The 21,513-nt window shown below is 38.3% G+C and overlaps 1 protein-coding gene across 6 annotated transcripts; it reads left to right on the plus strand.

Annotated features, from left to right (window-relative positions):
* The first annotated feature begins 1,129 nt into the window (after positions 1-1,129).
* Positions 1,130-21,484, plus strand: WDSUB1 (WD repeat, sterile alpha motif and U-box domain containing 1). 6 transcript variants are annotated; one of them, XM_027458214.3, is made up of 11 exons: positions 1,724-1,856; positions 3,844-4,266; positions 6,451-6,635; positions 10,029-10,121; positions 11,034-11,127; positions 13,386-13,419; positions 14,346-14,386; positions 14,475-14,581; positions 15,421-15,600; positions 18,116-18,256; positions 21,032-21,484. In XM_027458214.3, the coding sequence occupies exons 2-11, from the start codon at positions 3,869-3,871 to the stop codon at positions 21,202-21,204; spliced, it is 1,446 nt and encodes a 481-aa protein (XP_027314015.1). In that variant the 5' UTR covers positions 1,724-1,856; positions 3,844-3,868; the 3' UTR covers positions 21,205-21,484. The 6 variants fall into 6 exon arrangements, with proteins under 6 accessions (XP_027314017.3, XP_071897109.1, XP_027314016.1 ...); XM_072041007.1 differs by lacking the exon at positions 21,032-21,484 and adding an exon at positions 20,349-20,509; XM_072041008.1 differs by lacking the exons at positions 3,844-4,266; positions 6,451-6,635 and adding an exon at positions 9,100-9,163 and having other exon boundaries at positions 1,720-1,856.
* Positions 21,485-21,513: the final 29 nt, after the last annotated feature.

Consider the following 21,513-nt stretch of genomic DNA (forward strand, 5'->3'; position numbering starts at 1 on the left):
GCAAAAGCATTTATTCGATGCAAAACAATTGTTTTTATTTTATTAGATTCTGTACTGGTTAATGTTTTATCCCCCATAGTAAATCTCACAGTTTTCTGGAAAGCTAGAATAGAACATTACATATGTTACAGCCACATTACATACATATTTGCATTTTTCAGCTTGTATCCTGATTTGACTGTACAGCTAGGACAGTTAAGGAGCTTGCAGCTATGATAAGAGAGGTGAAGCTTGTCTCACTGACTTTACATTACTAATGTATTGTTTTCCTCACTATCAGCCAGTATTTTCATTCCAATTTCAATAAAATTAAAATTACAGAATTATATTTGAAAAGTGAGCTTGAATCATAAACACGCCATCGTATATCTTCTTAGATAAGATCAGGGTTTTAACTACTGGAAAAAAATGTGCTTAATTTTTCTTACTTGCTAACCTTCTCTCCTATTAATGTTACTATCCATCTGTTTTTGGAGAGGAAAAGTCCAGTGTGCTTTTCTTCCTTCCTGAACAATGTAGGCTGATCTAAATTTAGAGAATTTCTTGACAAACTTTTGAACTCTTTGTTTTAAAATACCGTTAATAGAGAAAGGTCAGTGAAGAGATTTCTGGCTGCCACCTTGGATTCTGTTTTGTCTCTTAGCATCTCTTTGAAAACAAATTGGATGGCACAGAAGCAGGTGCAAATTCAAAGTTGTATTTTGCTTATGACAACTATGTATGTTTAAAAAGAGATCTATTGCTTTTTCTTAATTCTTCTTATATGACTTCTTTAATTTCCTAATGACAGTTTAACTGAACAGCTGTACCCTATGAATGGGCACTGATATCTGAGGAACCATCATGAACATGCTGAACTGCTGGTCCAGGGGACTTAACATTAATGAACAACATCACGTCTGTATCGTATTTTCCCTAGATGTTCTACATCTACCAAAGCGTGCCTGTGAGCTGACCACTAAAGATGGAAATCAAGAACAGCACAACTCTGCTGTTTGATTTTGCGCAACTCTTTGTAGTTCTGAGTTCAAGGTAGATCTAACAATGCAAGCTTTTTTTTACATGTACGCTTAGAAAAACAACTGTCTTCTATCACGCACGTTTCTGTTGACTGTATTGTCCGAAATAACCACGGGTTATAGAAGCTGCACTTCTGTGCGTGCTGTTGATTCGCCATTTGTTACCGAGCGAACAATTTCGGGTGAGTCTCCCAGCTGTTAATTACGGACCGCTCTTCCAGCGGAAGCCGCCAGGAGCTAAGGGAAGGGTGGCGACGGCTCGGCGGCAGCGGGGAGCGCCTCGGGCTCGTCGTGCGGCCCGCCTCGCGCCGGCCCTACCGCGCTGCTCCCGCAACGGGGGCGCCTGTGTGGCCGCACCGCAACGATCCTTCGCCGATGAGGAAGGAGACTGCAGCCTTACGGGGATGCACGCTGCCGCACCGGGAAACGAAGGCGTTTGGGAAAGCGTTGCCGGCGAAGTGGCGGGGGAAAAAACAAGAAGCGGCCAAACGCCGGCGCCGACGTTGCTTCAGTGCGGGGACGGCGGGGGGCCCGGCCACTGCGGCAGGCCGGGCTGCGGCGCCGCGAGCCAGGCGGCGCGGGCTGCGCGCGCGCAGCGGCCCCGCCGTGAGGCGGTGAGGCGGGGGGCGCTCCCGGGAGGGCGGGGCGAGCCCTCCCGCCGCGGGGGCGCTCGCGCGGGGCTGGCGGGGCGGGGCGGGGCGCGGCGGTGCGGCCCGTTTCCGCCGTCCCGCAGTACTGCGGTGACTGGCGGCGGCTGGCGAGAAGGGGCCCTGCGGCCGGGCCGCCGAGCGAGGGCCTCCCCCGAGCGCTCTCCGAAAGCCGTCGGCAGGGCGCAAGGTGAGGCGCGGGCTTTCCCTCTGAGCGGCGCCGGCGCGGGCTGTCGGTAGCGGCCGAAAGCGCCGCAGCTTTGTCTGTAAGGGACAGCGGGTGGCTCGCGAGCTACGGAGGAAGTGGCGGCTGCCAGGGGAGGCGATTCCGCAGCGCTGTGCGCGGGGACAGCGGGCCGCAACGCGCCCTCGGCTGCGGGAACCTCCTGCGGCCTGTCCGTGCTGCAGGGAGGCTCCTCAGCTGCTCCTAGCGGGAGGAAGCAGGCGGCTTTTCTCCGTACGGGCAGGAGATGATTTGCCGCTGCTTAGTCTGCTTAACACCTCCTGCAGCGGTTCCTCTGGAAGCAGGGGTGCAGCAGCGCTGAGCGAGGGTTTAAATGTGCTTTCTAAGATTTGGAGATTGCACGAACGAGGAAATCAATTGCCTTGTACTCCGTCTAATCTGCGTCTCACGGTTAGGCACCTAACCCAGATCTGTCCGGGAAGAAAAAGTGCGAGCTGGCCAGTGCTAGTACAGGTAACTGCCTGATTTTGCAAGAGTAGGGGATATGATCGAAGAGAAGATGCAGCGGCTCCTTCCCAGCAAATCAGTAGCTGTCAGGTCCACAGACTATGTCTCAGTTTAGCTTTTATTCTTTGGTCGTGCTTGCTTCCCATAGCTGTTAGTTTAAAATGCACGTCAATCTTTGGAAGTAAAGACCAAATGTAATTCCCGATGATTTGTGTTTCAGTCCTACTATACATCCGTTGCCTGTGCCCAGCTAGAGCTCTAGCAATCTATTTCATACACACAGCTCTAGTGGAGTCAGGTTTAGAGGTATGATTGGACAAGTTTCTGCTGCTTTCACGAAATAGTATGTTAATGCAGGTGGCTTAGAAATAGTCCACAATGCATCCAGTTACAACTCAGGGAGGGTTGTTTGAAAACAAATACAAAGACACCTTGCAGCTGTTTTGTCCTAGCTTGGTAGGATTTTATTTATTTATTTTTTAATTCAGATTGTGAGAAACAAAGTTGTGTTTTTGCAGTAGTCAATTACTTTTCTGTATTCTAAGGTCGTTGTGTAGTCATAATAAGGAGAAACACTAAGTAGGTAAGTGGACAGTGGAAGGCCTCAATGTTCCAAAATAAGGTAGAAGCTTGAGAAAAACAAGATGAGCAGTGTGAGAATAGTAAAACAAAGATCATAAGTTCTCAAGACATAAGAAAGGAGAAATTAAAGGGTTGAAAAAAAAAAGAAAAATTGTACATATATGGTATAGAGGAGTGTCGAGTAGGTTATGAACCTGTAGTCCTCAGCCAGTGAAGAAACAGGGGAGGTGATGAGGCGTCAGGTAATAAGAAATAAAAGGTTATGATTTGTTTACTAAAATGCGCTCCTGTTGGACAGGACGCCCGCCACTGAAATCGTAAATAGAATAGCTTCATAGAAGATCCTGTCTGAAGAAAATTATTTGAGATGTTGCTCACAAGATCATATATATATCCCAATCCTACATAGAAAGATATATCTGTTTGTAGCAAGTGGTTTATAAATTTTTTGCTTGATGACTGGCCTCTCAAAAGGCTACTTCATTGCCTAAATCATAAAATTCATTGCCTAATTCATAAAATGCTTACTTCATTGTGTCTCGTGTAGATGCAGCGGTTAACAACTTTGAACAGCAAACGTATTAAAATAAATAAAAGTTCTGGAATAAGCTCTATCGCCAGCGCCCCTAGACTAGATAGTTATTATGTGAGCTTGCACGTTTTATTTCAAAATTGCAAATTGACTTAAATAAAAGTTCATATATGTTAATTCTAACTGATTCACAAACTTCTCATCTTGTTGCTGTGGATATTCTATGCTTTAAGTTGAAGACAAAAGCAATGCTTAAATGAAAAATTAGTCTCTGCAAAACATCTGTTTTTTCCTGGAGAAAGTATCTTGTTTAAGGTAGCATGTATGATGTATGAAATAGGAGAGACTAACTGTTTTAACTTTTTTTTCCAGATTTTTTTCTTTGAAAGTAGATAAAATGGCAACATTAATTCACACTTTAGCAGATCACAGTGATGATGTCAACTGCTGTGCCTTCTCACCATCGCTCTTGGCTACTTGTTCTTTGGACAAAACAGTTCGTATTTATTCTTTAAGTGACTTTACTGAGCTTTCATACTCACCTTTGAAAGGTCATACATATGCTGTCCACTGCTGCTGCTTCTCTCCATTGGGACACCTTTTAGCTTCATGTTCAACGGATGGTACTACCATGGTTTGGGACACACATGATGGTCAGGTGCTGGCAGTGCTTGGGCAGCCCAGTGGCAGTCCAGTTAGAGTCTGCCGATTTTCCCCAGAATCCACGTATCTGGTGTCAGGTGCCGCGGACGGGAGTGTAGTTCTTTGGAATGTGCAGTCATTGAAACTGTACAGGTCAGTGCCAAATATCTTTTCACAACCTTTTTTTCAATGACAGAAATATAATATATTATAAGTGCTATTCTTTTAGTAGTATGCTGTAACGTGCACAGACTGGCAGACTTTACACCTCTGATTTATGTGACAAAGAAAAGGGAATAGGATGTTGAAGACCAAAAGAACATAAATAGGAGAAGTGCTAAGTTTTGTTTGTGTTGTTGTTTTTTTTTTTTAAGTTGAACAATGCAAACTCAAGAAGCTTGAATTAATTATGTTATTATTATTTTATTGTTGTTATATTATTATGTTGATGTTTAGTAACAATGTAGAAACCATATTGTTGTTTTGAGCTTAAATTATTCTGATTCAATATTTACATTGTAAGAGAACAAAAAAGAACGTGAACATTGCTTTCCTGTTCACCTCACTTTTACTTTTCAAAGTTTATTTCAAAGTGCTAACATGCCAACAGTGGTCAGCTTAGTCTTAGTTGTATATATTTTGGGGATGTGTGTGTGTGTGTGTGTATATATATATACATACATACATACATATATATTCAGCTGATAAATTTCGTGAATGATTATTCACATTTGTAATTGCAGGTACACCTGCCATGCTTTTTCTCTTAAAGCTGAGATCAATATTACTTAGAAATTATCAGTGTGCTTAAAAATTACATCAAGGGTTTTAGTTACCCATCAGATGTCACTCTGTGGTCCTCTGCTTCTTTTGCAACATTTGAGTGTGTTGATGCTAAATGAGAGCCTTTTACCATACTATGCTGTCATTTTACTAAATATATGGATGATAATTACAAGATAACCAGTTAGTCCTTATTAGCTGGACAGTTGTAATTGACTCTCCAAATTGTGAAGAAAATGGCAAGTTAAAGCATCTTTATGAAGGGTGTGAACAAACTCAAAGCAAATTAGTTTATGTATGTTTCTTAAAGTGTTTGCCATTTCCTGTTCAGTAGCAAGAATACCAATATCTGACCTGAAAGTCATAAAAGCATACACATTTGTATAGTGCTCTTTATCTTGCTATTAAGTTTTCAGAGCGGCATCTGTAGCTTTTTCTGTGTGGAAGAATGAAAGTTTTAAAATCTGGGCTGAGGAAACAGAATTGTATATATGAAAAGGGCAAGCAGAGTAGTGTATTTGCTAGTATGCTTAATGATCGAATTAAGGGAGTCAATAATTTTTTGGTTGTCCTAGGTCTGGTTAGAGAGAACCTCAGGCAAATTTATGGACTTGTCTTCTGTAGCATTAAGTTTGACGCCTCTGGCAGTAAATAAAATTTCTATCAGCAAAAGAGAATGTGTAGGTATTCTACAAAATACCATGACAGAGTAAATAGGACTGAGATTTCTTACTGTATGGCTGTTGCTTATGTCTGTGACTTTTTTCCTAGGCTTAAAGATTGTTATGCACACTCGCCTGATCTAGTATCTGTTAAAAGGAGTGGGACACGTGCAGTTGGCTTGACATTACTGTCCGATAACCCAGAGGATGTTAGATTGACCCTGCTTCCTTCCTGAGACATTTGCGTATCTGCTAGGAATTTTAATATATGATCAATTTTTACAAAGTACTTTGGCTGACTTAGTTAAAGTACGGAAATCATAATTTTTAAATTTACCTTCTCTTGTCTATGAGTGATTTGAATTAACCCTATATCATAAATCACAAAGTATTCTACTCAGCTACAGCTTATCATAAATGTTAGTAGGTTTTCTGTTTTGGCTTTAAAAACAACAGAGGAATTGTGGGAGTTGTTTCCCCCCTGTTTTCACAGATGTGAGTCCATATTATGACCGTTGTATATTTATCATCGACTTTGAAAATTTATTCTGCCGTAGATTTTTAATAGTGTATTTTGCCTATCAAGTGGTGAGTCCATTATAATTGTCTTTAGTTTGAAGCTTATTTTATCGCTCAACTAAAATGATATTACCTTGGAGTGTCATCTCATGTTTTTCCTTCTGTAGTCAAAGAGCAGGCCCTGATTCCTTCAGCTCTCCTTATTGTGCATCTCATTGCACAGCTGGAGATAGTTTCTCTGCCCTCTGTTACCAAGTTCCAAAATGCAGGGCTTAGAACAGTTTGGTGTATTGCATCAGATCACATTTTAGAGATCAGTTCTTCAGAGCGTTACTTCTTCTAAACTCAAATACCATATACTCTTGCTTTTCAGATCTGGGAGTGTTAAAGATGGTTCTTTGGTGGCCTGTGCGTTTTCTCCGAATGGAAATTGCTTTGTCACTGGATCATCATGGGGTGATATAACCATTTGGGATGATACAATGAGATGCCTATATAATGAAAAAGCACATGATCTTGGTGTTACCTGCTGTGATATTTCTTCACAGCCAATTTCTGGTTAGTCACTTGACTCTTCAGGGGAGGAACATGGGAAAGAAAGAGTGATTCTATTTCTCTCTAGTTCTTATTTTTATTAGTGCTTGAGATAACAGATGACATTGGGAGGAGCTGATGTTTCACAATATTCCAAGTACTCTTAAGTAAAAGTAGTTGTGAGGCTGATGACAAGGAATATACTAGGTCAACAAAGTGATTAGCTTGCTTATGTTAGCTTTCACTAGCTAATTATGCTATCAGAGTTTTGTAAAATGTTCAGGCAACATCTGTAAGAGAAGCCTAGCAATCAGGGCTGACAAAGGTGTTCGAAGATGGAGTGCCTGATAACAATTACCACTTGTTTGTAGCATACCCCTCTGCCTTCCCTCCCCCCCCCCCCGAAGGTTAAAGCAATGCAAAGAACTGTAAAAGTAGTAAGCCAAATGCAAGAGCTGTGGTGTGTGAATAGATTGTTTTCCTTCACCTGACTAGGAGGAGTCTGGGGGAGAAGTGAGCCTGGGATCTTATGTGCACCACTAAGATGCAGTACTGTTCAGGTGTCTTACAGCTGTTTTAGCTGACCTTGTTTTATCAGCTGCATTTCATTTTTTTTCTTTACGTGCTTCTCCACCACTGTGATGGGCAAGAACTTAGTTTTATCTTTTGAGAATAAAATCTGATATTCTAGTATGTACTTGGGTATTGAGATGAAAAACATAAAGCACGGGTAGTGCAGGTCTTTGTCAGGGCTGCAGTGCATAATCTGTTCATTTTTCATTTATGTCACATCTGTAGGGCTTTCTGTGGGACTGAAATAATTAAAACTTAGGCCACTTTATATATGAAAATACAGATACTAAAATTTCACTTTAAACTAACGGCTACCTCAGGGAAAGTTTGCATTTGTGGACACAGGCTTTTAAAATTGCGTAGAGACCCCAGCTTACTGCATGATTGTGTGGGAATCCTGGAGAGTTGCATGTCTCTGTCCCTAGCTAGTATAGTGGGAAGAAATATTTGTACAAACAAGAAGAACCTCTATTTGAAACATCCTGTAGAATTAATTGCAGTACAGGGAAGCGTCATAATCAAGCAATCAAATATTGGCAACTTGGAAATTTTTGGAAATTCTGAAATTTACAAGTGTATGGAAAGCTGAAAGGTTAATTTGTATAATTTTTATCTGGAAAAAGTTTTTCATACAGAGTTAAGAGATCTCATAGTCAACTGCTTTTATAGGAGGTAGGGAAATTGCACAGAAATCTCACTGTCTGACTTATCTTGACTTGTCTTGACTTACTTTTCCCCCTGTACTCGGCTCTGGTGAGGCCGCACCTCAAGTACTGTGTTCAGTTTAGGGCCCCTCGCTACAAGAAGGACATGGAGGTGCTTGAGCGGGTCCAGAGAAGGGCGACGAAGCTGGTGAGGGGCCTGGAGAGCAAGTCCTACGAGGAGCGGCTGAGGGAGCTGGGCTTGTTCAGCCTAGAGAAGAGGAGGCTCAGGGGTGACCTTATTGCTCTGTATAAGTACATTAAAGGAGGCTGTAGCGAGGTGGGGGTTGGCCTGTTCTCCCACGTGCCTGGTGACAGGACGAGGGGGAATGGGCTTAAGTTGCGCCAGGGGAGTTTTAGGTTAGATGTTAGGAAGAACTTCTTTACCGAAAGGGTTGTTAGGCACTGGAACAGGCTGCCCAGGGAAGTGGTGGAGTCACCATCCCTGGAGGTCTTTAAAAGACATTTAGATGTAGAGCTTAGGGATATGGTTTAGTGGGGACTGTTATAGTATAATTTCCAGTGCTTCATTTCCTGATGAAATTATTTTGGGGGCTTAAAAAAATACGTCACTGGCCCTTTGTGCTTCAGCCTATATGCACCAAGATAGAGAGAAATAGAGAAGAAAGCATAATCATTTTTAGTTTAATTTAAACCATATGTTGTTGAAAAACAATTTTTTTTTGTATTGTTTAATCATCAAGGAGTGAAACTTCTGGGACTACTGGCAGATTTAATGCATTATACAATACAAGTAGTGCTTATCCAGCACAATAAAATGTGACTTCAGATTGAGACTCTCTTTACATGCTTAATTTGGAGCAAAATTGGAGCCCAGAGTGTCTGTATCCAGAGCGTCAGTGCTGCCCTCCTCCTGAATGAGCAAACTTCAATGAAATTGCCTAATGATTGAAAAAAAAAAAAAAAAAAAAATCTTGCTAAAATTTTTTAGTGTACCTTAGTGGAAGACTGTTTATTCCTCTTAAGTTATTCAAAGAACTCTACATGTACAGCACTGTAATACCCTACTAACAACTTGGCAACGTGTAAAATGTGGCCAACTCCGTGCATTGTGACAGAATTCTCATTGTGTCCATTTTACCAAGAAATGTGCTTTTACAGTATGATAGCTAAGGCATGCTACGCATCTCAGTATGAACAAGCTCTTGCACTGTAAAATCCTAGCAAAAATGAGGCATTTTGATATTTGACAGATTTGAAGCCAGCCCTAAGATTTGCCACAGCTGAAGTAGCTCTGATCATTCCTGTGAACTGCAAGTATGTATAAGAGAATTTTCTTCTGATAACCAGATGAAACTGAAACTACACTTTATGTGGTGGAAAACAGAGATGAAATCTCAGGGGTAATTTTGTTAGATGCTTGACTGTAACAATTCTGACATTTGCAGTAACTACAAAGCTGGAAAGATGAGCACTTATTTAAGGTACTTATACTTACGTTATTATGTTAGCGTCTGATAGAGTTTTCTGATTTTCAGTGTTAAACTTGGCAATTCTTGTAGGAGTTTTAAGACTGCTACTGGCAGAGGTAACACCATTGAAGGAATGTTGTGGTGATTTGTGTCAGCCTGGTGTGCCAGCTCACTGGAGTAGAAAAGCAGAAAGAATTGGGCTAAGAATAAAAGAAAAAAAATGTTAACAGACAAAAACAACACCTTTAGAATGGAACTTGATGATAATTCAGAAATGTTCATATCCATTGAATAGAGAGGGGAAAGCTATGAAACTATTGGTACTGTTGTATTTCATCTCATCATCAAACTAATGCAAGCATTTCTCAAGAGTGGTTAGCTAGATTGCAGTCATAAAACAGTTTATAAAAAATGAAACACTCAGCAGACAGAGGAACCAAACACACACACCATCCAGAACATGTGATACAGGAAGACAGTAGTGCAGTTCTGGGTTTTATCTACCTGTTCAGGAAACAGTGTAGCAGTGATACCTGTTTCTTACTTGCAAATGTTTTTAGAACGTCTGCGTTTATTTTTGTCAACACTTCTTAAAGTAGTACTGAGATTACGGAGATCTACCAAATCGTGTATGAATGCTGGTATAATTTACTGATACACTTCAGTTTTGGTTGCTTCTGATTCCCATTAACATATTTGAATTTTATCAGATGGTGAACATGGATCCAGATACTTCCAGATGGCTTCTTGTGGTCAAGATAATAAGGTCAAAATCTGGCTTATTTTGTTTGCAGACTCCTTAGGTTTGTATTGGGCTTTTTTTTTTTTTTTTTTTCCATAATTAAATGTCTTAACTCTTTAGTGACAATTTGCATGTAAGATCAAATTTATACTGCTACCATGGATTCACAGCCAAACTAACCACACATTGAAAGTATTCTTTTGATTTGTTTTGCTGGAAAACAGCTAATGAATGCTGTGGTTTGTGAGATTGGGCCCTATAGCTTTTTATTTAGTAATCTAGCAATAATTGTAAAGGTAAATGTAAAAAAAAATGTAATTTTTTAATTACAATTACAATTAATTAATTACAATTAATTACAATTAATTAATTGTAATTGTAAAAAAAAACCAACAAAACAAAACAAACAAAAACCTCCAATCCTCTCAACCTTAACATCTTGATAAATGTTTGGTTTTAGTTGGTATTGTCACCTTTGGTAACGAGTATAATTTCTACTGTGACCACCAGGCAGGTTGGTAGTTTGAAACCTCTTAATCTGCCAGGCCACAGAAAGGTTTCATTTCATTTTTCAGTACATCTTGGTGTTTTGAGCAAGAACTGAAGGAATGAAAATGGTGTTGGCTCTTCTGAAACTGCAATGCAAATGTATGACTTACATAGAGACCAAGCGTATGGGCAAAACCATCTCCAGTGGGAATTTCTTGTCATATCTTTTATATAGAATTCAGGAAGGATGAATGTTGTATGTACAGATACACAATTATCTAAAATACTGTTAGACATTGTAAAACTACAGAGTGAAGAGGTCAGAGAGGATAAACTTAAATTCTCTGTGTGATTCTTTATCCCCTTCTCTGTAGGCAGTATGTCAGTCAGATCTTTTGAGGCAACTTTACACTCCTAAAAGTATGTTGTTTTAATGCCTTGTCAGATATGTCCATATGTAATAATTTACTTCTTGTATTTTCAGGTGTTGAATTAAGATACAAATGTACATTGAGTGGACATTCTGCCCCAGTTCTGGCTTGTGCGTTTTCTTATGATGGACAGATGCTAGTTTCAGGGTAAGCAGTATCTTGTACTTGTTGAAATTTCATGTAGGTGGCTGTCCAGTCAACACTTAAATATTGTAAAACAAAGTTCTAAAGTGCTGCAGATTCCAAAATATATTTCCAGTACTTAGGGCATCGTTCTTTGACCTCCAGAACTAATGAGGTGTCTTTCCAATTGGTTTGCATCTTGTGGGTGATTGAGTTTGAAATATAAGATGTTGTAAGCTCTGTTCTCTGAGTATTATAATGAAATTCATTTTTTCTGTGTTTACGTGGCTTTTCTTGTGTGTGGATACTCTAACATCTATTAAAAAATATGAATTTACATTGCAACCTTACCATGTCTTTGGGACACCATTTATGGTTTTTCTTTTCCTTCTCACTCAAATTTTCTGGGAAATTTTTGGAAACTTAAATACCTTGAAATTCTTGTCTTTGACAGATTTGATTGAAATTAACCATTGTTAAAAAGGTATTAATCGATCCATATTCATAGTATGGCAGCATAGGCCTTTTTCCCTAAAAAGTGCATGATCAAGATATTTGTAGACCTGGTTTTTTGCTGCCAGCCCTGTACAGAATAATGGTTAGGACCCAGATTAATCATGAATCATCAGCTATAGACTAATATGATTATTAGTCTTTGTTAGAGGGTGATAAGGGAGTTGCCAATCTCATTGCATGGTCAGTTGCTATTGTGTTTGAAAGACCCAGGGTGGTGGAGGTGAGGGGAAAATTCCTGATGAGTTAAAAAATCAAAATGTCATGCTCACCTCTAAGGAGGACGAGGCAGAGGACCCAGAGAGCTACAAGCCAGTCAGCCTAACTCCAGTCTTCGGGGAGGTTGTGGAGCAAATCCTGGCAGTGGCTTGGAAGCTGCTTCTAGGTGTAAATGCTTGGGAAAAGCAGCGGGAGCTGATCGAGGGGAAACTGATCCTGACTGATCTGACCACCGTCTGCGATGAGGTGACTGGCTGCATGGCCAAGGAGAGAGCAGCTGTGCTGTACGCCTTGGCTTTATCAAGCCCTTCGGCGTGGTCTCCCATCAAAGTCTTATATCCAGACTGTGGAAGTGTAGGTCAGGTAAGCGGATGGTAGGATGAACGGAAAAGTTACTGGACTGTCAGGCTGAAACAGTTGTGATGATGAGCAGTGCAAAGTGAAACTGGCAGCTGGTTGCTAGTGGTTTTCCTCAGGGATCAAGCTGTTGAAAGAAGGAATTTTAAATGAGGTAGATATCATCATTTATGGTTCTAAGAATATGAATGACCACATGCTTTTATTCTGCACTCTATGAAGAAAAGTGCTTGATCACTTCTAAACTGTCCCACTGGCAACTTAATCTAACAAATCAAAGGATTCTTCTCTAGATTTTAATCATCTTTATTTTATGAGGATATTTTAAACTGAAACATGGAAGCTGATGTCTCGTGAAGGAAAAAGAAAGGACCACAACAGCAAATAAACGGAAAACTATGCAAAACACAGAAAACAATAGCTTTCTTTGACATTTTGCTGCCGTAAAAAGAATATAGTCTTTTTCAGTATTTGAAGATCATTCTGAATGTTTATGGCCTTAAGTTATTTTATTTTCCATTAGATATGGGGATTATTGTTTTACATCTAGATTACATTGTCATAACTGAAATATCTATCCCATTCAGCCTTTAAGTAAATACTGCTGTCATGGCAAATAGCTATGCAATTTGTATTACATTAAATATTTTATGATTGATTGCATTGTGTAACTATATTTTACGGATCACACTGCAGTATTTCCTCTAGTTTGATTTGGAAATGAAAAGGTTTCAGAATTAAATAGAAGTGCTGAGAGTATGTAATGGTTAGCCAGATTCTGTGCATGATGCAGAGGAATGTCTGCATTACAGATACTTCTTGCAAAGGCCTATTTGTACCTTACATACAAACATAATTTTGTTTGTAGAGCCAGTATTGTTGGCCAGTTCACATAAACCTTGTACAAGCCCTCTGCAGCAGAAATTCTTATGGAAGTGCGAAATTTTATGTTGTATGTATTAATTTTTATATCATGCTATAGGTGTAGCTAACCAGTGTCATTGTCTTAAGCTGGACATGGGTGAAAAGGGTTTAAGTAGCTTAGCTTTCCGTAAACTTCTGTTAAGAGCTCTGTTCTTATTTTACTTGTGGAAAAGGTTTTTTACTTTGTTTTTTTCCTTCTTAATTAGGCAGTTCGTTTCTTTATGACTCTGCACCACTGTAATGTCGATGTGTTTGGTTTTTTTTTGAAGGTCTGTGGACAAGTGTGTCATAATATATGAAACTGTAAGTATAGCATAGTGCAAGATCATTCTTTGGTGTGTTGATGAAATATCAGTGCTGTTTCTCCAATGACTTACCAAGATAAAGAATATTAAAGAATAGGAATTATATAAACCCAAAATATTTACTCTGTTATGTTGTTTTTTTTTTTTTGCTTGTTTTTGAGAAAAGTAAGTTTGAAGATCTTGAGAATTGATCAATCTCTCTCATTATTTATTTATATCTCTTTGAGGGTTTTATTATTTTATTTCTCTACAGTGACAATATTATTCAGTGGACTCCATGCTTTTTTGTTCTTCATGTTGAGGCAGAAGGGGGTTCATTAATCTCAAATTTCATCCAAACCAAGAATGACGATACCTTTTGACCTAAAATCAGGAATAGCGATCACTATAATCCTTTAATTATTTATATATAAAGCCCACATAAAACAGAAGCATGATAAGGAATTCAAGAAAAAATACATTAAATACTAATGTCCTTTCTTAAAAATGTACTCTTCAGGTATTTTGTGTAATGCTGTTATTACATCCTTTGAAGTTCACCTGTAAGTGGTATTTATATTTAGTACTTTATTATATTGAAAATAATAATTTTGCTGAGAATGAAGGATGAACAAACTTTAAGCTTCATCATCCTGCTCTGCAATTTCTGTTCTATTGATATAATTTTTCAATTAGGGTTTTTGAAGGGTGGCCTTTATCCAGTGAATTTAACAGGGGACTTCAGTCAGGAAAGTTAAGTTACTTACCTGACTTTGCTGCCAGTCAGCTTTGGCAAGGTTGTATAATTTCTCTGAAGGTAACTTGTGTCATATTACAAGAATAATATTTCTTGTGGGAATATTTGAAAGTAGATATACAAATGAGTGATTTTTTTTTTTTGATCTTCAAGATTTAAAATCACAGATATTCTTTTTTTTTTTGCAGAATACTGGAAATATACTTCATACTTTGTCTCAGCATACCAGGTATGAATTCAGTATGATTATTCTGTTTTACTATTAATAAATTAAATCCTTTTATGTTAATTTTCACACATTTGTTTTTTGTTTGTAGATATGTTACAACTTGTGTTTTTGCACCATGTACTGCCTTACTTGCCACAGGTTCAATGGATAAAACTGTGAACATATGGCAATTTGACAGTAAGCAACCCTGTGCAGGTTAGTATTTGGAATATCTTTAATTTGTTAGATTTGGTGTATCTTTAATTTGTTCTTTAGACTTAAAGAAGAGTATTGTTGAACATCTCCTGAAGATGCAAAGATCCCACTTTTACTTACATGCAGTTAGTGTGTAACCTCAGAAGTATGTGGCACACTATTTTTTCTCTGAATTGATCTTATTAATATACAAGGTATATTCTCTCTCTCCCTCTCATCTGTTAGAAATATATTCATCTTTTCTGATACTATCTATTTCTTACTCTCTCAAATGACAGTATTTAAGACAAGGGTGTTATTCACAGAGACTGAAAGACTTTTTGGGCAAGTATAATTGACAGTGAGTTAAAGAGGAAATATGCTAATTGCAAGCATACTTGTCAACAGGTACAGCTTGCCAGTTGTTACAGATGAAAAAAACATAATAACTAACTAATGTTACAAAATAGATGAGCACCTGAAGTATGCGGGGCAAAGATACGTAGATCTCTGTTCAATACACAATTATCTGGGGTTTGGTCTGCTTCTATAAGGAGGTATGAGACTTGGTTTCTGTGTTTGCTGATGCTTTTCAATGTTTTTAGTTCAACTTCCACAGAAATGTATAGCACATGTGAGTTCACACTCCTCTAAACTTTGAAAGTCAGTCATAGAAGATAAACCCAAGTGATTGTCCCCCATTGAAAGAATGTCAATTGAGCATCTCTTCTATCAAATGCTGGAGAATGTTCAGTAGTGAGAGCACTTGGAAAATGTTCATTACTGCTGTAGTTCCTAGCACTGTTTTTTTTAATTGTTGTTGTGTTTTGTTTACTGTCTTTTATCTTTCCTTTACAAAGGAAATACTGTAGAAAAGGAATCTGAGGTGGCTGTTCAGAACTGGTCAGAGGATGATGTTTCAGCCTGGCTTTGTGCACAGGGCTTAACAGACCTTGTTGGGCTTTTCAAACGGAATAACATTGATGGCAAAGAACTCCTGCATCTTACAAAGGAAAGTCTGACTAATGAATTAAAAATTGGTAAGAATGTGGAAATTCAAGTAGTTTGTAATCTTATGAGTATGTATGAAATGATGGAGTGAAAGCGAGTTACGTGTTCCATGCATGGGTATGTTTTCCCTGAATTGCTTTTTTTTTATTACCGTAGGTAATCAAAAACAAACCAAATGTCACATTATTCAAAGTTCTCTTTCTTTGTGTTTGCTTATTCCTAGAGAAAAAAAAAAGCACATCCACCAACAATGCCATGTTAAGTGGTCTTACCTGCGCTTGTCTCTAATTTTTAGACTCTATATCAAGCTGTGGGAAAGTAATTTCAAGTTTTGTACACACTTAATGCTTCTGACTTTGGTAAATAGGGTTCTCTATAATTTTTACGGTCAGTCGGTAAAAGTGGTCTGTTTATAATACTGTGCGGTCAACTACCTCGATTTTAACAGTGAAATTCTTCAGAGTACAGTTAGTGTAATAGAAAAATACAAGGTATGTTTAGTTTTTACTTACTATGGAGATAAAGCATTAGATGTTCACATTTAGTAAGGATTGAGCAAAGCTTTCCAAGCTCAGACACTTTGTAATTCATCAGGCATCTTTCTATTTAATACGTTGTGCTGTCACTATTGCAAAACTGTAGTTAAATCTTAGAAGGAATCACAGCGAAGTGCCATATTCTGAAATAAGAAACTTCAGTATGGTGAACTACACGGGAACTTTCAAAATGTGAGTTCTCTATTCACTGTAGCTAGATTTAGGTGTAAATTTGCTGTTGGCATGTTTGCCAAAGTGAAATCAAGTATAGCAAAAGGCTGAATGAGTCAAGAAACATTTTTAAAAATACATTTTTATTTTTAGAAGTTAGCATTCTTCCTCGTAGGCAGACTGCTCCCCTCTTTTATTGTTTTGTGTGTGCATGTGCGTGGTGTTGGTATGTATCTTATCATAGTATTTCTGTGCAACTAGCCTTGTTAAATTAGAGAAATCAACATAGATTCTGGGAATCTGTCATGAATCGCCACCCATGGAAGACATGTAGCTCTACGTTTCTGTATATGTGTTCTTTAACATTGGAGTAGCTTAAAATTCTGTGGCACCAATCACCAGCTGAGGCTAATAAGATGATGCTGACTAGAGACACTGATGTGTCTTTGTTCTGTCTGCTCATTCACAAATGAGTGCCTTTGAACTAACCAGTCTGAAAGAAAACAAGGCAGCACAGCACAACTGTAATTGTGCTTTTAGTTGTATTTTTAGATTAGAGAGAGATGGAAAAAGCTGCAATGTAATTAAAAAAAAAATCTCAACAAACAAGCTCAGGCATTTTTCAGTTGTCCCTTTGTAAGACATAGGACAACAATGTTGTACAGCAGGTTTAGGGTATTGAAATGGAGTGATGTAAATGACTTTTTATGACAAAAGCTAAGCTGAAGGCTGAAGAAAATCCTATAGATCATAGTTGTTCTGAAATTGTATGTCCTTACATTTAGCTTGACTGCAAGAGCACACCAGTCTTGTGAACTCAGGAAAAATGCAATCAGTTCCTGTAATGTTAATTGTACTCATTTTTTTAATCTGTAATTATTTTAATCTTGTAATTATTTGTAATTAATCCCTGCAAACATAGTCATTTTACCAATAGTGTTGTTTTGTAGCACATCAGATAGATGTGCAGCACATTCAGAGAGATGACTGTCATTTGTGGCTTCCAATTCATTCTTTACACTGTGCTGGCTACTTTTATTTTGGATCTTTCCATTATATGACTTGTGTTAAATTTAAAACAATATTTATATCAGTTTAAATGTTTTAAGCTTTTAAAGCTGTGTTGATATGGTAAAGGATTTTTTTCTAAAAGTAACATTAAAAGTTATTTTAAGATTTTTTATTTTTATTTTTTTACAAATCTTTTTCAGGGCTCTTCTGGCAAGGTGTTTTGTTGATGTTTTTTTATCTGGTACCTTTGGAAAGTAAACACTCATTCTGGCATGGTACAGTGGTTGAAAGACAGTTTAGCAGTGAATGGGTACGATACTTGTCATGCAGCAGAAATAAGCTTAGTTAGGAGACTGACAGAGTATCTGGGAACAAAGGAGTTGTCAGAAGGGTAATTTCGGAGACACACAATTAAACTGTTTATGAAAATAAAGAACAGAACACCTACAGCTGATAATTGGGTTTATTCTTGGTGCTGCATGCTTTCATTTCATAAATCAGCACTCATGGCTATCACTTATAATATAAGGTGAATATGTGATCCTACTATGCACCAGCACTGTTCTGCCAGGTAACTGTGGCTTTGCAGCAGTGTTGCATTTGCATTTGTTCTACCATTTGTTTTCATTGCTCCACAGAATTGTTGCAGGCCAGCAGCAGGCTGCTGTTAAGCTGGTTGTAGGGTGCCTGGGTGTCTGCAGACTTTCCCATATGGGGGGGTGGGGTGGAGCTGTATCTCCTGTGGCACAACAGCCACCAAGTGCAAGACCTGACCTCTTTGCCTGACATTGCAGTGTTTTCACTTCATGTACATACAACTTTTCAGAGTCTCTAGGCCTGCGCAGTAAAATCCTTCAGAAAATTGAAGAACTGAGGATGAAAATGGTCTCTGTTTCTGTTGCTATCCCTGATGAGTTCTTATGTCCTATAACTCGGGAGCTTATGAAGGAACCTGTCATTGCAGCAGGTATGTCTTTGACAAATATTGAACAAAATAAATAGGGATGTGGGAACACAAAAAAACAGGCCTATCTGATCAGTTGTAGAAAGATAAACTGGTCTAAGTACCTATTGCAACAAAAATAGGACTGTTGTAAATGGTAAAATTGCATCGCTAATACAGAGGAAAAAAATTTGTTGTGCAGTTCCCGTAGTATTAACTTTACTGATGAAGCAGTATACATTTTTTTTAATGGTCCTTTCCTTTTGTGCCTCTGCAAGTTTGTAGTTAAAAGCCAAATTACAGAGTCATCTTGGTAAATGCACAGTTTTGCATATGGGGGGGAAAAACAACAACAACAACAAATTGTCTCATTACTAACTTAGCACACCATGTATATAGCACTTAGAAGTTTGTACAGAATGAGGTTCATTTAGGTGTGACAAGATTCTGGAGTGAGAGTTGCAAGAAGCAGCATGTGATGTAGTTATGGAAAGCTAATGTTTTGTAGTTCTAATCTTGGGGTGAAGGAGAGGAGTATCATCAAAAGATCATTACATTTTTGATGATCTGTAAACAGTAACTTCATAGCTTTGAGATACCAGGCCAGACTTGTCAGAGTCTAATCATTCAGAACACGAGAATGTTTGCTGATTACTAGAGTGAGAAGCATTGCACTTACTTAGGACTTGAGCCTCAAAGCAGTAGCAGTAGGAGGAAAGTCTTCTGTCATTTTGAAATAAGGCTATATCATTTTAGAGTAGGATAGTTTAGCTGAAAAACATTGCCAGTGACTATTCACAGGTTTATTACAAAATCAAATAGGCATTTTTAAGAGAAATCCCCGCCCTTTCAAAATAAAATGTTCACAGTGTATGTAATCCATTATAATACGTTACTAATAAATATTACCTTGCTGCTGTTCAGTATTTGTGTATTACACTGCTGTCCTGAAAAGTGGTATTCCTGTGCATTTTAGAACACAGAGCAGGCATATACTGGGGGTTCCTCACACTGCTGTTTTATGGCAGTCAAAAAATGGGGAATTCCAGAAGTGTTCCAGTTTGCAGCAGGAACAATGACACTTTGTGGCAAGATGGCAGGTGATGGAAAGTATAGGATTTGGTGTTAGAAATGTCTGTATGCACTAGCTGCTTCATGGTCCTACATTGTCGAACTGAAGTTTTTCTAGTACAGCTGACTTCAGAGATGTGGGCACATTTGCAGATTCAAATTAATTAGAGGAATTTAGCCATTTCTGAGATTAGAAAGTAATGCAGTGAGTTAGGAGTTTTATTTAGTTCAATAAGCTAAGAGTTAAGTAACACTTCTTTTATGCTTCTGCTCGATGTAAAATTTAAAGGAAAATAAAAGGCAGAATTCCAACCTGCATAGTGCTTTACCAAATTGACCAGCCTAAATAAGATTTTTCCGTGGTAAGTGGTTCATATTCAGTAACAAGGAAGGAAAGACCGTGGTGGAGCCTAGTGTCTGGGAGTAAGCTCCCCACTCTGTAAGGGAGTAAGCACGTAGCTGTAAGTTAGGGCTTGTTTAGGTACTGACAGGAAGAAGCTGAAGGCCTGAAGCCAGACAGGTGCCCAGGGCTAAGTGGGGACCCAGCTCAGGGCTGTGGGGCTCAGGTCTGGTGGAGGGCTAATGCTTGGTGTTCACCGCTTGAGCATTGCACAGCAGCAGCAGTCCTTGGTTGGGTTAGTTATTAGATAGTACTGAGCTTTCATTTACCATTACCTATCACTTAAGCTGAAAATAAATTCTAATACTTTCAGAATGTATTTTGGTGCTATGCAGAAGCATAGACAGAAACTGATTTCAATTTCAGACTGAATTGTTTCTATTCACTTTCAGCTTTGTTGTTTTCGTCTTGAAAGGGTTCCTTAAATGAAAAGCATTTGTAATAAAGTTACTCAATAGCTTTAGAGCCAGCTAATTGGAAATATTTAAATTGTGATTAAATCCAACAGTTTTATTATCCAAAGGAGTGCAGTAATTTTAATACCATTGTGCCATTTATGCAATTTGGTAAAGCACAGCTTATTTATTTGTTTTTAATTATTATTTTAAGTAATGTCACTGTTTCACTGCTTTTTATACATGAAAGGCTACAGGTACAGGGGACTTGGCTAAGAGCTCTGATGATTCCTTTGACAGCCTTGTGATTACCTTTGTTAAGCACTTCTAAAGCATATTTTAAGGTGTAATTCGTGATGGGAATAATTGAACTGGGAAGTCTTGCTTTCTTCAGTTATCAAAACCTCACAGGTATATATAACTTATCACTACAAAATAATGGTTATTATTCTGGAATTACTTACAGAATCATGTTGTTTTCGGCTAGGATTTTAAAAGTTGATTTAATAGGTAATATTTAAAGCTGACTGCCTATAGTAAAATAAGTAAATAAATATCAACTCTATAGAGACCTAGTACAAATACCTTGCTGGCATGCCTCTGCTGATAGTAGATGTGAGACAAAGCTCCGTGCCAACTGAAATTACCACAGTAGCAAAACATAAGTATACAGGTACCGCTAACTAAAAGAGAGCTGTCTGTATTTCATGCGTCCTGTGCCATCCCTACCCTATACTTCCTGCAAGTAACTTGGTACGGCTGTATAAAAAGTGTTACTTTAATAAGCTTAACCAAATGATTGTTCTACAACTCAGTTTTCCTGTTTGGACATCCTGGCTCACTTCCATCACTTACTTAAATATGTAAAATATGTATGGTAACACAGCACCCAAGCACCTGTAATATAAGCTTTTGATGATCGATTCTTTGCAGATGGCTATTCCTATGAAAAGGAGGCAATGGAAAATTGGATCAGTAATAAAAGACGATCTAGTCCCATGACAAATCTTCCTCTTCACTCTCTTATGCTTACGCCAAATAGGACACTGAAAATGGCTATCAGTCGCTGGCTGGAGACTCAGCAAAAGTATGGTGAAACCACTTAAGTTTTGAAGTTGTTTATTAAAACAAAACGAAATTGTATGTAGCTAACAGAAATAATTGTGTCAGAAACAAGGGGAAATGAAGTTTAATTCTGTTTTACTCCAGATGTCATTTCAATCTTTATGCTAAGAAAAGAATGTCTTTACTGGTGGAAGCTGCTAAAAAATTACCGATTTTTTTTTAAAGTTACTGATAATTTCACTTTGTAGTATTTCTGTTTAAGAAATCAAACATTCAGATTCACAGTTTTTCAAATAAAGTTTTCTTAAAATTTTCACTACATTTATGAGGTTTTGAGTCTTCATTTTGCA

Source organism: Anas platyrhynchos, chromosome 7 (assembly GCF_047663525.1).
Source record: "Anas platyrhynchos isolate ZD024472 breed Pekin duck chromosome 7, IASCAAS_PekinDuck_T2T, whole genome shotgun sequence".
Classification (NCBI taxonomy): domain Eukaryota; kingdom Metazoa; phylum Chordata; class Aves; order Anseriformes; family Anatidae; genus Anas; species Anas platyrhynchos.